The sequence below is a fragment of the Copadichromis virginalis genome, linkage group LG12 (genome assembly GCF_057382275.1).
Source record: "Copadichromis virginalis isolate Kocher_CV1m ecotype Utaka linkage group LG12, C_Virginalis_male_GT1.1, whole genome shotgun sequence".
In the NCBI taxonomy this organism is placed as follows: Eukaryota; Metazoa; Chordata; class Actinopteri; order Cichliformes; family Cichlidae; genus Copadichromis; species Copadichromis virginalis.
Window position 1 is genome coordinate 19,261,959 of NC_140629.1, and position 16,223 is coordinate 19,278,181.

The following is a 16,223-nucleotide window of genomic DNA, read 5'->3' on the forward strand; positions in this document are numbered from 1 at the left end:
TATTTTTTTGTCTGGATAAGCACTGAGGCTGCATACCTACTGTTTTTTTTTGACGAAGAAAACGTTTTCAGTCAGTTATATCACAATTAAAATAATTTCTTTTTAAAAGGATTTGAATGCCAAACCAAAGTTTTGTGTTATTTCCGTACTGAATAAATGAAACCAATTAAATGAAACAATGTCCATTTATTCAGAAAAGGTGATCTCGACCACTCTTTAATTCCATCAGCGCACATCTTGAAATGACACAGAGAGTTTTCATGTTGCTTTTTTTCTGCAGTGACTTTTTCTTTTCATGCCTTTTTTTTTTTTTTTTGCTCTGCTCTCTGCAGAAAACCAGAGGCACTTTGAGAAGCAGCGCTGGCCACCCGTGTGGTTCCTGAAGGAAGAGGATCGCTACCTGCGCTCCCAGAAGGAACGTGAACGTGAAGAAGAGATCTTGCGCAAGCAACACACCAAAAGGGGCTGGTGTTTCTGGAGGCATCCATCCTCCTCTCCACATGTCTCTTAAAGCGCCCCAACCTGGAAAGTTGCACCTCCCCATCCACCTCCACACATATAGAGGAGAATTACCCCGAACCCCTCTATTAGTGGATAAATGACCCTCAGAGCTAATATGCCTGGATGTCAGTATGTTTGGGGGAATGTATGTGCCTCTTTATAAGTGTGGGTGACCACACAAATGCATTTTGCTATCCTGTGTGACACGTGTGGATTCAACTCATGGGTATGTGCATGGAGGTGTGATTGTATGTGTGCGGTATATTGTGATCGAGTGATGCGTCCAAGTTGAGTGCTTCCCAAACGCCCTGTTTGATAATGGCCTGAGGTTGCAGTGCAGCCCCTTTTGTCCCTCCAGAAGAGCTCGGTCCCTCCACCAGCACTCACAGTGTCTAAGCCGCGTGAGTGATTGGACTGGGAGCAAGGGCTCTCTATTTCTCTCAGTCTCCATCCTTCACATTGACCTTAATGACTATTACACATTGACCACTGCGGCTTCTCTTGGGGGAGCTTACCTCTGCCTTCACTTCTATACAGACTGTTAGCATGCACACACAGACCTATGCCCATTTTCCACCCCCTTAAAAAAACCAGCACTGTATTCCCAGGAATTGACACTGACAATGTAATTATTATTCCAACATTGGTTTTTTTTGTTTTGTTTTTTTATGTTTGGCGCCTTCTAGGAAACTTTTATCAGGTGAAATGGCGCATACTACTTCCAGGAAGCTGATGATTGCCGTCACAACCACATGAGATGTGATTGTAAATCTAGAGCCGAGGTTTGCTGGCAAGGGGGAACTCTAAAACAATTAGTACGTTAAAATGCTCCTGTCAAGAGGATTGATCATAGCCTTCGGTGATCCCGAAGTGGTGGTTCTTGGTGTTTATCACCCACCCGTGCACTTCCCAATCCTTTGCTGCGCATACCAAGCCACAAAAAAACAACAAAAACTAAACAAAAAGCTCGAAACCCTCGAATGACCACAGCAATAGGGGGCAAAGAGGGCCAGCCTTACTTGATACCTCCGCCATGGAGGAATGATGGATTCAGTATTAAACAACTGCGCTTGTAACGTCCACGACCACTATGTTACACTGAAGCACCTCAGCCAGCCTGCCTTTATACCCCTACACCACTAGGGGCAGCACTGCTCAGGGCCCTGACACTATCTTTCACACTAATGGATTTTAGGCCTGTGTCTTCTGCACTATACTTTCATTTGATGAGATTGCCAGTATAACTTCAATCCTTGCAGTGTTAAAAAAAACAAAACTTCAGCACCCGCAGTGTTATTAGTGCATTTATAACAAAACAACAACTATATATCACCAGATTTATTAATACCAAAGCTGTGATTCTTCTTCTTCTATTTATTTCTGCCTCCTTCCTGCCTTTCTTTCTTTTTTCTTTTTCTTTTTCAGGAAGAAGGGGTGTAAGAGAGAAGTGAAAGTGATTGTAGGAGAAGAAGGCAGAAAAATATTTGAATCCTTTGGATGGGTGGTGTTTCTAATCTGTGGTGTCAGGAGAAAAACCGTCACTTCTGAACATTGCCTTCGTTTCTGTTGCTCAATTTGAAAATGGTGCTGAAGACACAGTAAGATGGTGTTCGGAAGAACACACTCAAGAACCTGTGTATTTTTTTTGTGTTTACCTGCAAAGAGAATGGAGAAATTTAAGGAGGGGTTTTAAATTTTGACATAGGAGCATTTTAACCCTTATTGTTTCTTCTTCCTTTACTAACAGTCTGTAAGAGGTCATAATAGGTCATTGATATTTAGATTGTGTGGTTTGTCTGATTTAACCCACAGCAGTTACAAACCTTTTTTTTTGCTGCTTTCTGATTCAAAAACAACGTGATCTACGTTGCTTCGTTAATCAAGATTGAATTCGGAGGCGTGATCGTTGTTTCAAGAAACTTGTCAGTATATTGCTGCGTATGAGAGCAAATCTGATTTTCCTGTTGAGGGTGCTAATTTTGTCAGGCTTTCGTACTGATTGTGGAGGGAAAAAAAGAAAAAAGATGTGTTGATGAATTTCTATTAGCACGTTGTTCTATTTGTGGGTTTGCGCCCCTCAGCTTTACCCAGGCACTAGATAGATAGATTGTGTGAGACATCTGGTCTGTTCTACCGTGCAAAGTCATTGTCAGCTCCTGAAGTAGAAGTTGAGTAGGACCTCATGAGACTCAAGTGCAAACTGAGCTGTTTCATCTCCAGAAAGAGTGAAAGTGAGCATATTTCAGTCAGGATTACACATATCCTGAATAAATGCATAGATAGTTAAAAATATCCCAATGCATGGCTTTGAGAACTTAGAAAAGAGACCTGAAGAAGAGGAAAGACTGTTTTTGATTAACTTACTTTTAAGTTTCTCATAGAATCTTTTTGTCTTAATGGTGTTAATGGTTAGTATGTCCCCATTAAGCCTATCTTGGTCCAGGTGCCTTATAGATGGACAAAACTGGAAACTAAAGTGGGATTTTAGCAGCTTCTTAGTTTAAAGCTGCAGACTGGTTCTGCAGTCAGCGACATGAAGGACACTGTAGACAATGGCCATGATCATAACTGTAAAATTTTCTGTGGTGATCCTTCATGCATCTTCAGCTATTATTCTTATTGAAGGATTTTTAAGACGATTGCCTGTGCAAAATCCTTTGGCCTTCTGTTTACTTCATGCAGACAAATGGCCTTTTAAACGTTTTTTTAGTATAGTAGAATATGCTGGCCTTAGAGTAAGGTGTTTTCTCTGAATCGGGACTCACGTCATGGTTACGTTTTTTTCCACTGACCAGATGACTGAGTGGTAGCAACAACACCAATTGCATTATAACTTCCAAACCACTGTTTTTGAGAAAGCAAAGCTTTTTATTAATTAGCGCTGGCTGGCCTGTGCGCTGGGAGGGTGCAACCACTTTTGGAGTGAAGTTAATTTCTGGCCTACCCTTGTCATTACAATGACATTTGAGTTGGAATGCACTTTTTCGTGTGTCTATACTATACCTCTTTTTTTCTGCACTTAGCATGGATTGATCCTTGTGTAAGATTGTTTGTAAACCTGAAGATTGTAGCATGACTTTTCCACTCAAGTCTTTCAAATCCTCCACATCTCAGTGACGAGATGGACGACACAACTTCTTCAGCTTCTTTAAGGTCTTGTACGCATTGAACTCCACAGTAGCTCTTTTCCTCGCTATGTGGCTTTATGCACATGCCCTTTTGGCTAAATTAGCTCTGCACAGCTGAAGGTAGCATCCAGCTCTAAATGATACACTACACAGGTTAGCGTGATAAAATAATGCAGAGGATCTGTTCCTGTGGTGCAGTGTTACAGCTCTCCATGTGTGCTGTTACTGTAGTTACTAAACTTAATGAAGCTTGTTTCTGTCATTTTTTTTTTCTTTAATCTTGAAAAAAAGAAAGAGAGCAGTTGAAATCAAGGATTTATAATCCAGTGTAAGAATATGATGCTAAACGGCTGAAAGCCAAGAGTAATGTTTGGATTTAGTTTGCATGTAATGACAGAGGAATTGTATAAGGCATGATGCATGTTTCAGCAGTTAGATATATGTTACATATACAGCAGTTTCTTAATTTTTGTTGTTGTCACTCTGTTTGGGGATCACAACGCTGAAGGTTGACAGGGTTGTGGGAAATGTATAAAATAGAAATCATAAAAAACACTAATATTGATAACAGTAATTATATTTGAAAGCTAATTTGGGGTGACAGGGCATCGAGAAAGGGAGCATCAGGCCAGAGGCAGTTGAGAGAGGGAGTGATGGAGAGCCAAAACTGTAAGCTTTGTTCATTTTATTTAGCTCAACATTTGCCCAACACTGACTCCTACAGGCAAAAGTTATGTGTTGTCACACTGGCGGTAGAGTTCCTTTGTATTGTCGTGATCTCTCTATCTATCTTGATCACAGTGTATTTACTGTCACATTTTCCTCTGCTATTTGAGATGGAGCAGTTCTTCCCTCCTTGGAGACCTGAGCTCCCTATTTTAATGTAACACCTGGTGATGGAGAGAACACTTTTTGGGGGGGATTGGGGTTTTGTTGTTGTTGTTGTTGTTGTTGTTGTTGTTGTTGTTTTTGGTGTCTGGTGTCTCTCTCCTCCTGTGCCTTTAGTGAATTTTCACTCTTTTAGCTCTGTTCAGGCTGACGGCACAGCACTTACAGCCTCCCGGGCACAAAGTAAAGTCAGTTAAGCCAAGAAGTAACACACATGTGAACGCAGAAATAAATGTAGGTTGATATGCAGCATCTTAGAGCTTATGTGGAGTGACCTATGTTTCTTTAATGTTATTATTCATGCAAAAAGTAGTTACAGTCTATTGGAGTCAATTCTTCCAGTGATTACATACAGAGCTTTTCAAGTTCTCTAAGTGACGTCATCAAAAGCTACACAGCGGATGACATAAATAAACCAAGAAACCCAGCAAACCAGCAATTTAGAGTAACGTTTCCTTTTCAGGTGCCTGCACATTTTATTATGTAGCCGACTATTATGTGTCTGATGAGTATGCTGTCCATATATATATACACACCAGTTTTTATTGATCCAAATCAAAATATCATTTAATTTTCCATTTCTCTACTTAATCTTTGTCTTTAAGACAAATTCTGTAGTGCACTCTATTGCTTCCACTATTTCAGTATCCTTTTATTTGGGGAACTGCATCTGTGAATGATTGCTTGGATTGAAGGCAGATGTTAGCTGTGACATCTGTATTATTCTGCATTATGCTTTAATGAAGGTAGGTACTCTCCAAAGTACAATAAAGTGTTGTAAATTTAATACACGTCCCAGCTGGACATAACCTGTCATCTTCTAACTACTCATCACACTGTATCTCTTCATTAGATTCATGTATAAGAAAAGAGAGGTGTTCATATAGAGAGACATGGTGTGAATTAACCCCCTGGTCTATACTGTAACTTGTGGATCATATATACTGTATAGTATTGTTATGCACTTTTGTTTCCATCGACTCAAACGACTTAATAACATGTACTGCGTACGTTATTGTGTTTATTACAATAAAAGGCAAAAGAAAGAGCACACCACACTCACAAACTATTAAGGGCTTTCAAATTTTTTTTACAACAATCAGAATGTTTTGCTGCTTTTGCAAAAAATGTTTTGAAATGAAAATTTTGTAATATTTTTGAACCACTGTGATTTGTATAAAAAATAAATTCAAAAAGAAATGTAGAGAAAAGGTTTTTTTTTCTTTTTTGCCATTTCAGTATTTTAATGTTTGACATGAATTTTATTAAAACTATTAATCTTTTGCTGTTTCCTGGAATGGACGTCATTGTGGGTCTTTCTTTTTTTAGTTTGTTTGTTCTCATGATAAAGCTCCTCAGTGGATTTCCAACATAAAGAGGATTTCTTTTCTATTAAGAGTCTGTAATAACAAGACTGACAGAAAGATAGTGTATTGGGATTTTCCCAAAAACCATATCTTCAGAGAATTGTCCCGGAAAGAGAAAATATCCAGTCAGTGGCAGTTCTCTAGGTAAAAACTAATTTGTCACCCATAACTCTTTATGTCAGAAGTCAGAGGACAATGGACAGGCTGCTTTGAACTGATAGGAAGGAAAGTGTAATTTTTGAAATTACCACTAATTATAACCAAGTTACACAGGAGAGCATCTCTGAACACAAAACATATGATGGGCTATGGCAGCAGAAGCCCACACCCAGTGTCAATCCTTTCAGCTAAGAGCTGCCACAGTTTGCACCTGCTCATAGCAGTTTATAAAAATGTTGCCTGGTGTGAGTTTCAGTTTCTGCTATGACATTCAGGACAGCAGCTGGACCTTCAGCTAGCAGACACACAGCGCGACAAGCTGCACACAAACCGTTTGCGTGTTTCCAACACTTTTTGAATCTATGCCGCAAATGGAGGTTCAGCTCCGAACCAACAAAGTAAAAATAAACTGGCTGGTACCACTATAACTGAAGCCTTTATTTAAACAGTGAGAGTTGTCCTCAAATGAGAATGAGTGATAAAAAAAACATCATTTGAAAACAAGCTGATGGCCATTTCTTTTAAATTTTTACAATCATCTGTTTCAAGGAGGAATACGTCATAGTGCTCATAGTATTAACTAATCTGATGCCCAGTGTATTATTAAATACATAAATAGTGCTGGGGCTGGAGTAACACGGTTTTCCGCTTTTCTGTGATGTGATGTTCCCACTGTAAAGCTTTATTTTGAGGAAGCAGAGTTCCAGTATTCTGTTTCCAAGTGTTCAGACCTTTCCTGCCTGTATTTTAAAACCAATGCGCTATGATATAGATAAATGACCACTAGAGTAAATTCTAGGAATTTTGCATTATTAAATTTGAAAAAGCAAAACAAAACAAACCTTAAGCCGTTCTCTCACCTTTTCTATATTATCTTTGGCTTTGTTTGAACGTCAGTTTGGTGCACATGTGCCACCTAGTGGAAAGAAATAAATGCACAGGTTTATTAGAAGAAGACACAATACCTCGAAAAGAAATAGGTATGTGTTAAAAAGAAGTCAACCGAAAAGCAATAAAATAGTTTTGTGTCTCGAATGAGCCGTAAACTTTATAATCAAGAAAAAAAGATGTGGCTGCTGTCTGGAGTTTCTGGCACAATCTTCCATGTGTCGGCTGATCCCAGCTCTTTCTGAAGCAAGACCTTCATGATGTCACGGCTAAATTTAGTCCAATAAATACCTGAAATTCTGTCCAACATCCAATCATTATCTTAAGTCTTTTTGTGTCTTTAAAGTGTTCTATGAAAGAAAGACTGAATCAGCAGTTGTCATTAAGCGAACCCCTGAACAAGCATCATCAAGATCAAGATGATGCGAGCTGAGGTTTTTAATAACGTCTGGTTAGGGATCACAGTAAGCCACAGAAACTCGAGGCTGCCACAGAAACGCGTTTAGCGATTTGGCTGATGATCTTTAACTTTCGTGACAAGACGACGCGGTGATTGCAGGGAGCGAAATTTCCACATCCATTTGCACTCCTGATCTGTGCCTGCGTGAGTGCGTGCAAGTCACAATCACAGCCTTTTAAAACTCACCAGTCAAGCTGTCTACCAACAAATTTTAACAGCCAATGACGTGTATCAGTTCTCCTTTCATCTTCTTATAAAACGAAGGAACTTATGAGCTTTTTGTAGCAGCAACCTCAACCTCCACGGTCACCAGCATCAATCTGAACACTGATTACAGACCTTTAATGCCGTGTCAGTTGTGGGCTGTGTTCATATTTCCCACAAACTTTGCCCCTGCTTTTGCACCACAGCATCACTGAGCACTACTTTAGAGTCACAGACGTGTGCTGACATCACCACATCTGGCTCTCATTTCCTTGGCTTCTCTTGCAGCAGATAAGATGAGATGTATTTAAAGCACAATGCCTTGTTGTTCAGCGGAGAAGAGCACAAACTGATTGACTTGGGTCTTCACCTCAACTGCTAGTGGACCAAAGGTTAAAACCCACTTTTATAAACTGATCATATGCATATGCAAACTGTGTCTAAAGTTTGCAGACAAGTTACTTCACTTTTTCAGTCTTTTGTTGACCCCTTGTCAACTTCTTTGAGACATGTTGCTGCTAATATGGTTCACGAAAAAGTCAAATGCATCAGTGGAAACATTTGATATGTTTTTATGTTCTATTGTGAATCAAATGTGGGTGTTGGGGCTTTTAAGCTTTTAAATATTCAATGACACACTTACATTATTATCTCACTTACATTATATTACGATTTTATTTTTTTTAATGCAGAAAACCTTTACTACCAAATGTACTTAATTTACTTACAATGATTGAGTGATGGCACATTCCTTATTTTGCCCTCCTCAGAGTATGTTTCATTTATATGATGTTTGTCTAGTTCTCCCCAAGGTCTGCTTCTCAGACAAAACTCCCACCCCCTCCCAAATTCCTAAACACATCTTCAAATCAGGGCCTCTCAAAGCAAATTTCATGAAACCTATATCATTCTCACACTGTCGACAAACTTAAGAGCTATTTTATTTCGGCAAGCAGTCATGGAAATCAATTTTAAACACAAATGTATGTTCTCTATATAGTCCTGCAAAGCCCTGTCATTTGTTTAGGCTTGACATACAGTACTGTCCAAAAGTCATAAGCCACTGTTGATTCTTTAGATTTTGGTCCCAAAATGTTTGTTTTGATGATCTATGATTCATCCAAAGTGAGAAAAGACACCTGACTCAAGGGATGAACCAGTTCTGTGTCCACGGATAGCAGACAACTTAGCAAACAACCACTGTGAAATTGTATCTTTGGGCATTTTGTTTGTAGCAACTTGACACAAAGACACCTCAGCTTCAGAGAAATAAAATCGCATTTTTGCACTAACAGGGTGATTCACAAAGACCTATTATCCAGAAATTTGGGCTATCTTGGTAAATGAGGACAACAGAAGAAGTAGCAGCCCTAATAAATATATATATGTACAGCAGATGAACAGTTTCCGCAGTAGACAGTTGCATCTAACCCTTCAGTTCAATCATCTGCTGTTCACTGAAGTATGGTCAGTGAAATGGTCTCGCTGGAAGGACGTGTGTCAAGAAGCCATTCTTGGGGATTTTTGAGGAAGCCATTCTTCATTAACATCAGCCTGGAGAACTATTCCCAAACACGTCTCAAAGAAACTACACGAGAGCTCAGAGTTCAAGTGAAAAATAAAAGTGGTCATATCAAACATTGACTTTCAAGTTTGTTAGAATTGTATCAGTTCTGTTTTTCTTCATATATACCATATTTTTATGTATGCATAGACACGTTTTATTAAATTGCTGCATTGCAAAATTAAAAGAAATAAGCTGTGGTACATGATTTTTGCACAGTGCTGTATTTCAGTTAGGTAAGGTAATGTTGAACCGACGAAGAAGTCTGACTCTTATTCCTAATGAGACAAAGTAAAGAGAAAATAGCAGGTCAATATGGAAAACCGCTTGTTTTAAGCCTTTGCAAAAGTGACAATGTGATTTAGAACTGAACAAAACACGTGCATGGACATTTAGATTCATGCACACATTTGTGTTCACACTGAAGCCCAGGGGAAAGATATCTCAAGGTTGTTGTGAAGGCGCATAGTTGAGTAGTGACCTCAGCTTGAAGCCCAAAGAGAAGACATCCAGATTCACAGAACACGTGCCGAGCTCTGGCTCTACTATTCTCGCTTCTTCTCAGACAAACAACAAGTGCATTTGCTGAAAACACTCCATCTTTTCTTTTGTTTCCAACTTCTACCTGGCTCAGTCATTTACTTAGCTCGTAAAACTCGCCAGGAACCTGAATCAACCTCACTTATCTTTTCATGTTACACCATGTTGGAGTTCAGCTTTTAGATATATGCATGTGCCTCACTGACATATCACTTAGTATGACCTGTGTAACTTTTACTCAGTTCCACTCATCACTGCAATTCGTGAGCCTCACCTATGTTCACCTCAGTATCAAAAATGAGCAAAACTGAAACGAAATACTGAAATGATCATTGCTATTGCAAGAAGAGGTGAGACAGAGATTCTAAATTGTCGTGGATCCGCTGTAATAATAAAATAATAAGTAGAATTGGAATAAGCATAAGAATACATGATAACCTATTAATGCAGTAATTCAAGCACATTCGAGTACCTGATGAACACTTATCAGACATCCTTTGAAGATGTGAAGCATTTGTCAGAGAAGAAGACGAACTTCTTAAACAACTTTGCATGGACAAGCTTAATACACTTAATGATTTGCATAGAAAATAGGATCATATTCAGCAAGGTCTGACTTGTATGAAATATAGTGCAATAGGGAAGTTAAAAGGTTGGAGACATGCCTGCAGCTCTTATTGTATAAAAGTAAATTTACAACACAAGGCTGTATTTATGACATGAACAGACGATTTAAAATCATTGCAAGTGTACAGACACTAATAATCTGGCAGCACGCTATCGCACATGAGTGGGCATGCAGGTCCTTACCTCTAAAAGTCTTCCGTCACCACTAATGCGAAACATGTTACTCCTGAAGTGTAGAAAAAAACGGGTGGAAAAAAGCTCAAGCTGTGACCCCTTAACTCTAAATGCATCTCTGACCTTTTCACACCGTCCATCGGGTCGAAGGACGCATAAACCTGCCACGCAAGCATTGATGCACTCCAGGAGAGATTTGAAGCTATCCATGACTACGTGTAATAAACTCTGCTTTTTCGTGGCAGAAATTAGTTTTGCTTTCTGTGTTATGCAATTATAAGCTAGTGGAAGAATCACTGATTTCACAAAAGAAAGAGACACATCTATGAGTGGATTCTGAATTAAAGACTAATGTAAGAAACTCATAGAGGATGTTTTTCTGACTGGGCCACTCAGCACTTTGTCACTCACACTTAAACTATTAGTTTAAGGAAACCAGTGGGTTTAAACTTTGTCAGGAAAGCAGGAAACTGAACAAAAGGTCTGTCACAACTGGATAAGAAGTTTCAGTAAAAGAAGAGAAAATCCCCATTAGCTGTTACACACACACACACACACACACACACACACACACACACACACACACACACACACACACACACACACACACACACACAAATCCCCACTGGACATAGAATCATCTCCAACAACAGCTGCCTCCGCACCCAAGCAGAGGAAATGCCAAGGTTTTCTGAACTGGAGCATAACAGCATTGCAGTTCACATCCACACTGAAGAGTTGAAAGGCTGGACGGGCAGGAGAGCCTCTAATAGCAGGAAGTTGTAACAATAATAGTGGTATAGCGATGTCACGGCCCCTGTCCTTGTGTCATGCAAATTCTAGCCAAAAAAGCTGAGTTTGAGTGTGCTGCTTGCTGTGGGCTTACCAGACGCAGGGTTTGTAGGGAGATCATTTCAAAAAAAGTGACAGAGTGACATTTCACAGTTAAAAAGTATCATATCTATTGTGTATCAGTACTTCAGCGTTTATTCAAATGATGGCAACATCACAAAGCTATTCTCTATCAAACACGTGTGCAGTTGTTTCTCATCTATATGCTTAATGTTATAGACCTATTAACTGCTTCTCTGACTGTAAAGCAAAGTTTATACCCCAAGAGATGAAACTGGAAACATTTTGCCTTACAGGGAAGTTTTTTCATCAGTGATAGCAGTGACTGTGTCAGTATTCTCAAAAGGATTACTCAGCCATTCCAGGTCTAACCTTAGCAGTGAATAACACTGCAAAGCATATTAAATGTTAGGGGGGGAAACATGACACAAAGTTGAAATTTATGTGGTCATACCTAACCTGAGCCTGACACATCAGAACATAAAAACCTGTGACTTTTATCCTCTGCATCTGTCCTGGATTACTTAAGAATGACTGCTAAGTAAATTAAAGAGCTCAGGAACATTCCCATAATCCAAGATCTTAAACTCCTGTGCCACTGACCCAAAGGCAAATACCACTGTGTGAATGTGTGTGCGTGCACATCCATTTGTGTGTTTGCATGTTAAGAGGGAGTGCCTTAGAGTTCACAGCTTGTGTAAGTGTGCATGTGGGAGCCTGTGCATGAATGCATGGCAGTGTGTGTATTTACGAGCTCGTGGACAGTTTATGTGCGTATGTGAGTGTGTGCGTCCCTGCTTGAGCTGCAGCTGAACAGGCCCCCAGCAGCTAAATACTTAAACAGTCTCCTCTGCTTTTTTTTGTGTGTGTAATCCACAGCCTGCTTCACACTTGGCTCCCATGGAATTGTTCCTTCTTTGGCTTATTGAGAGATTGCCTTCACTGTAAAATGCTTCTGCAGAGTTTGCCAAGGACCAGAGGTGTCCGATTCACAAGAATCAGAGACAAAGAGAGAGTGACAGATCCAAGGCTGCTGCACTCTCCCATAGCCCCTCTAAACATCAGAAATTCCCATTGTGTTTCGTTTTTGTTCCCATTTTTGCTATCAAAAACATTATAGTGAGGGAGAAAAGACAATTAGAACAAAATAATTATATTTATTGAATTGCCTCAAGTTGTGGTCCATCAGTTAAGTAATAAATTTCGTCAAGTTGCCCAGTTATTAACTTGGGAAATGAAAACGTCTCTTTGTTTCGCGAACAGTGCAGCTCAGTGGCCGTGTTCCTCTGCTGCACACTTTTTCTTCCAAGTGACCAGCTAGTGAAGTCATTAGGCTTTCCACTCTCTTAACAGGAGGTGGGGCGCTCCCCATAAAAACGTATTCTTAACCAGCTGCACAAAGACCGTGTGCAGTCCCAGTCTCCTCCGCGCTGTGAGTGCGCAGCGGCTGCACGGATCGCTCCTTTTGGACCTAAAAGGGCCACATTGAATGAACGTGGACACATTTGCTGCAGTTTTGTCTCGGCCGAACCCCAGTTTTCTGCTGCGACTGTTCTCAAGAAAATACTCTAATCCCCACCCCGAGACGCATCGGGACCCGTGAACAGAGAAGCTGCGGGAGTGGTCTGGAAACTTTTGCCACAATGAGCAAGCGAACGGTCAACCTTGATACCTACAGCCTGTCGCTGTTCACGGCCAAAGAGGACATCCTCAACCCCCGTTCTTCCACGAGCTGGTAACACATATTGCTTTTACACAAATCTGCATCTGCCAGCCACACCTGAGTTTATCCTTTTTCATAAGAGCAGACCGAGCTCCGACTTTGTTGTTCTGTTAGCGTTTATATTTTTTATAACGCGGTCAGAAATTCAAGTAAAGTTCGCAACTTTAGTCAAACTTTCATGCTCTCCATCTTGTTTTCCATGCGCTTAAGATGGAAAACAGCCTCTTGCGTAAGAAGAGGGCAGATTTAAGCTAATCCAGTGACGGATATGGAGGTGGCCAACACAGAGATAGCTCACAGCCTGCTATGTATTTGCAAGTCCTGTGCACGCAGGGTGGTTTATTGCCAAAGGGATGCACTCACTTTTAATTGCTTTATTACGCACGCCAGGCTGCTGGTGTGGCTCGGTGCGCGGCACCTGGATCTCCGTGACTTTGCTATTCTCCCCCAGGAATTGTGAGGCTTTGCCGGATCGTCTTTCTGCAGATGTGCTGATCCATGACATGGGCTGTCTTTCAGGCAGAGGCCTCTTAATTTGAAAGGCAGCACTGCATGCATGAGTAACTCCACATGAGCAACGAGACTTATTAATGTAGAGCAATAGCGAAGATGACTAACAAAGTTTTAGGAGAAATCTTACTGGCCGGGGGGTGTAGCTAGATGAAGAACCAATATTCAACCTAAATTCACAGTTTAGGAAAGTTTCATTTAATCAGTTGTTTTTAATGTCAGATCTAGTTTTCAGATTATTTAACAGACTAATGAAAAGAGAAAGAAATACATTTATTAGGTTCTAAGAATGCTGGACTGAGATCATGCCCATGTAACCTGAGCATCTGACACTTGACTCATTGACTCATGTTTTTGCCATAGGGTTTGGCTGATCTGTCACTATGGTGATCTACCCTTCTTTTACAAACAGTGTCAGTCTTATTGTGTACTCCCCTTCCTCTTTTTTTTTTTTTTTTTTTTTTAAATTTCATGCACATTGTGTGTGTGCTTGTGCATTTTGTAATCCTCTGATATGAGCATGTTGTTGCAGGCTATACTCAGTAAAGTTAAAATTAAATACATGCAAATTTACCCCTCTCTTGCTTTACATCCACTCACTTTGACGAAGAAAAAAAAATCCAAGACCCCAGCTCGAGCATGTGCCCAAGTGGAAGTAGAGGACAGACTTGGTCCATCCCTGCTTCATCTCCCTCTGCCTCAAACCTCTCTCCCCCGCCCACTTTCTTCCTACATTCTTCCTGGCTTCAATTTGGAACTAACAACGCCACTCAGGAAATGAGTTTCAGAGCGCTTTGAGTTAACCATGACAAGCTGAAATCTGACAGCTTCACGAATGGAGTGGAAACACTTTTCCACATCCAGAGCATAACTTGCTCAGTTTCCACTCTTTCTTAATTTTGGCAAACCTCTCAAAGTTTCCATGTTCAGAATAACTTTTTGTCCTGACATGCTGACACTTCACTGAACCAGCAGTTCCTCATTTGAGGGCATTTCCCCCACAGCTTCGCTGAATAACAAAATCTTGATTGGGTCTCTGCCAACCAGGTGCCTAAAACAAATCTACAAACATGTGTGGATGCATATGCCTGTGATTACAACAGAGGAAAAATAGAAAAAAGAAAGAAAGAAAAGGGCATTCCTAAGCATTCATTTAACCCGCTTTCAAAGGATAAATAATTCTGCTGTGACTGAATAGCGAGGTGGGAGGGGAACATGATGATGTCATGATTCCCACTGTCAAACTATTCAGCCCATCCTTGTGCATGTGTAACCATCTGTGAAATTTCAATGTGTATGTGAGCTTTCACATCAGTATATTTGTTTCTGGATGGGCATATACTTCCTGCAGAGACTACTTGAGTTAAGGCGTCAAGAAGTTTTTGCGAAGGCTTGTTGTGCTGAATGATCCCGCCCCACTGTGTGGCCTTGCGATCCTCGTGTGTATTATCTAATGACCTTGTGTCCTGAATGGGAAACAGACCCTTTGTGGGTGAGACTCTGAAGGAAAGACGGGCAATTTCAATGCATCCATCATTCAGACTTCTCTGTTCAACAGACAGCCTTGGAGGTCTGTGCTTAGTCTCCTGGACCACTCAAGACTACCAATTGTGTTACTCAGAAGCTGTGTTTGCATGCCTTTTAAAAGGAAGAAATAAAAGAAAATAGTTCAGATCTATTTTTACAATACAACAGTGCAATCTTATGAATTGTAAGAAGTCATAATTTACATAACTAACCTTTGCTTTTCATGTTGTACAACACAAAGTTGTTGTTCTAGCACCTCGGAATGCAAGCAGGAGGTAAAATAATGTTTATGCTTTTGTTTCAGCCACGCAAATCATATAAGATAGGAATTCATATGAAGTTGTGGAGTGTTTTCATCAGAAAAAGTGTGGGCTATATCTAGATATCTGTGGCCCTGGGCAAGATTAACACATTGTTGTTGTTTTTTTTATCAACATTATTCTTGCAGATCACACTTAATTCTCTTGCAGGGGATGACTGCAGCTAGGTAGTGACACATAAAGTAAACACCTGAGTTCATTATAGTAGTTGTTTTTTATGTTTTTATCTGTTATGGAAAATACATTGAATTTTCATGTAGTTAAATGTGCTGCATAAATAGCATTGAGAGTGACATAGTAACTGAGTCATTGTGCTTAGAGCATTCAGCAGTCAATCTTGGCTGATTCTTGATTGTTTTTCTAGTTATAGATAATCCAATATTTACATTCATTAAAGAGATATTTGTCATTAAGGTGGTATGGAATTGTTCCTAAGCTGCTAAAAAAAATTCCCTCTTTGGTTTGAAATGACTTATTGTTGAGTGATGTAATACCTTCATTTGTGATCTGTTTTTTGGCAGAAGTGTAACAGCCAGGCGATCTGTCATCAAATGTTAATGGTCACAGAATTACAGGTGTTAGGTTTCAGCATTGTTGCTTTGAAATAGAAATTTGCCACCAGTGACGTTTATTATTTAAAGGCATCCAGTTTCGTCAGGAAAACTGCCCAAATTGTAATTGGCGTGCTGTTTTTGCTGCTTGTAAATTGTTAAATGAATATTACTTATTGTTACATTAATCATTTTCTTTGTATTGCTACTTTGGGGCAGTGTGTAGTAGTAGGATAGTAC

The 16,223-nt window shown here is 40.0% G+C and overlaps 2 protein-coding genes across 6 annotated transcripts in view; both read left to right on the plus strand.

The window, feature by feature from the left end:
* rhobtb4 (Rho related BTB domain containing 4) overlaps positions 1 to 5,800 on the plus strand; it is a 39,356-nt gene extending 33,556 nt beyond the window's left edge. For all 5 annotated transcript variants that reach the window (XM_085475169.1, XM_085475170.1, XM_085475171.1 and 2 more), the window contains one exon: positions 333 to 5,800. In XM_085475169.1, the coding sequence (XP_085331295.1) occupies positions 333 to 511 (179 nt within the window). In that variant the 3' untranslated portion in view covers positions 512 to 5,800. The remainder of the gene's footprint in view (positions 1 to 332) is intronic.
* A 6,899-nt stretch (positions 5,801 to 12,699) lies between these two features.
* The window catches only part of LOC146696853 (uncharacterized), a 34,946-nt gene continuing 31,422 nt past the window's right edge, over positions 12,700 to 16,223 (plus strand). Inside the window, exon 1 of the mRNA XM_085475173.1 lies at positions 12,700 to 13,087. Coding sequence (XP_085331299.1) covers positions 12,996 to 13,087 — 92 coding nt within the window. The 5' untranslated portion in view covers positions 12,700 to 12,995. The remainder of the gene's footprint in view (positions 13,088 to 16,223) is intronic.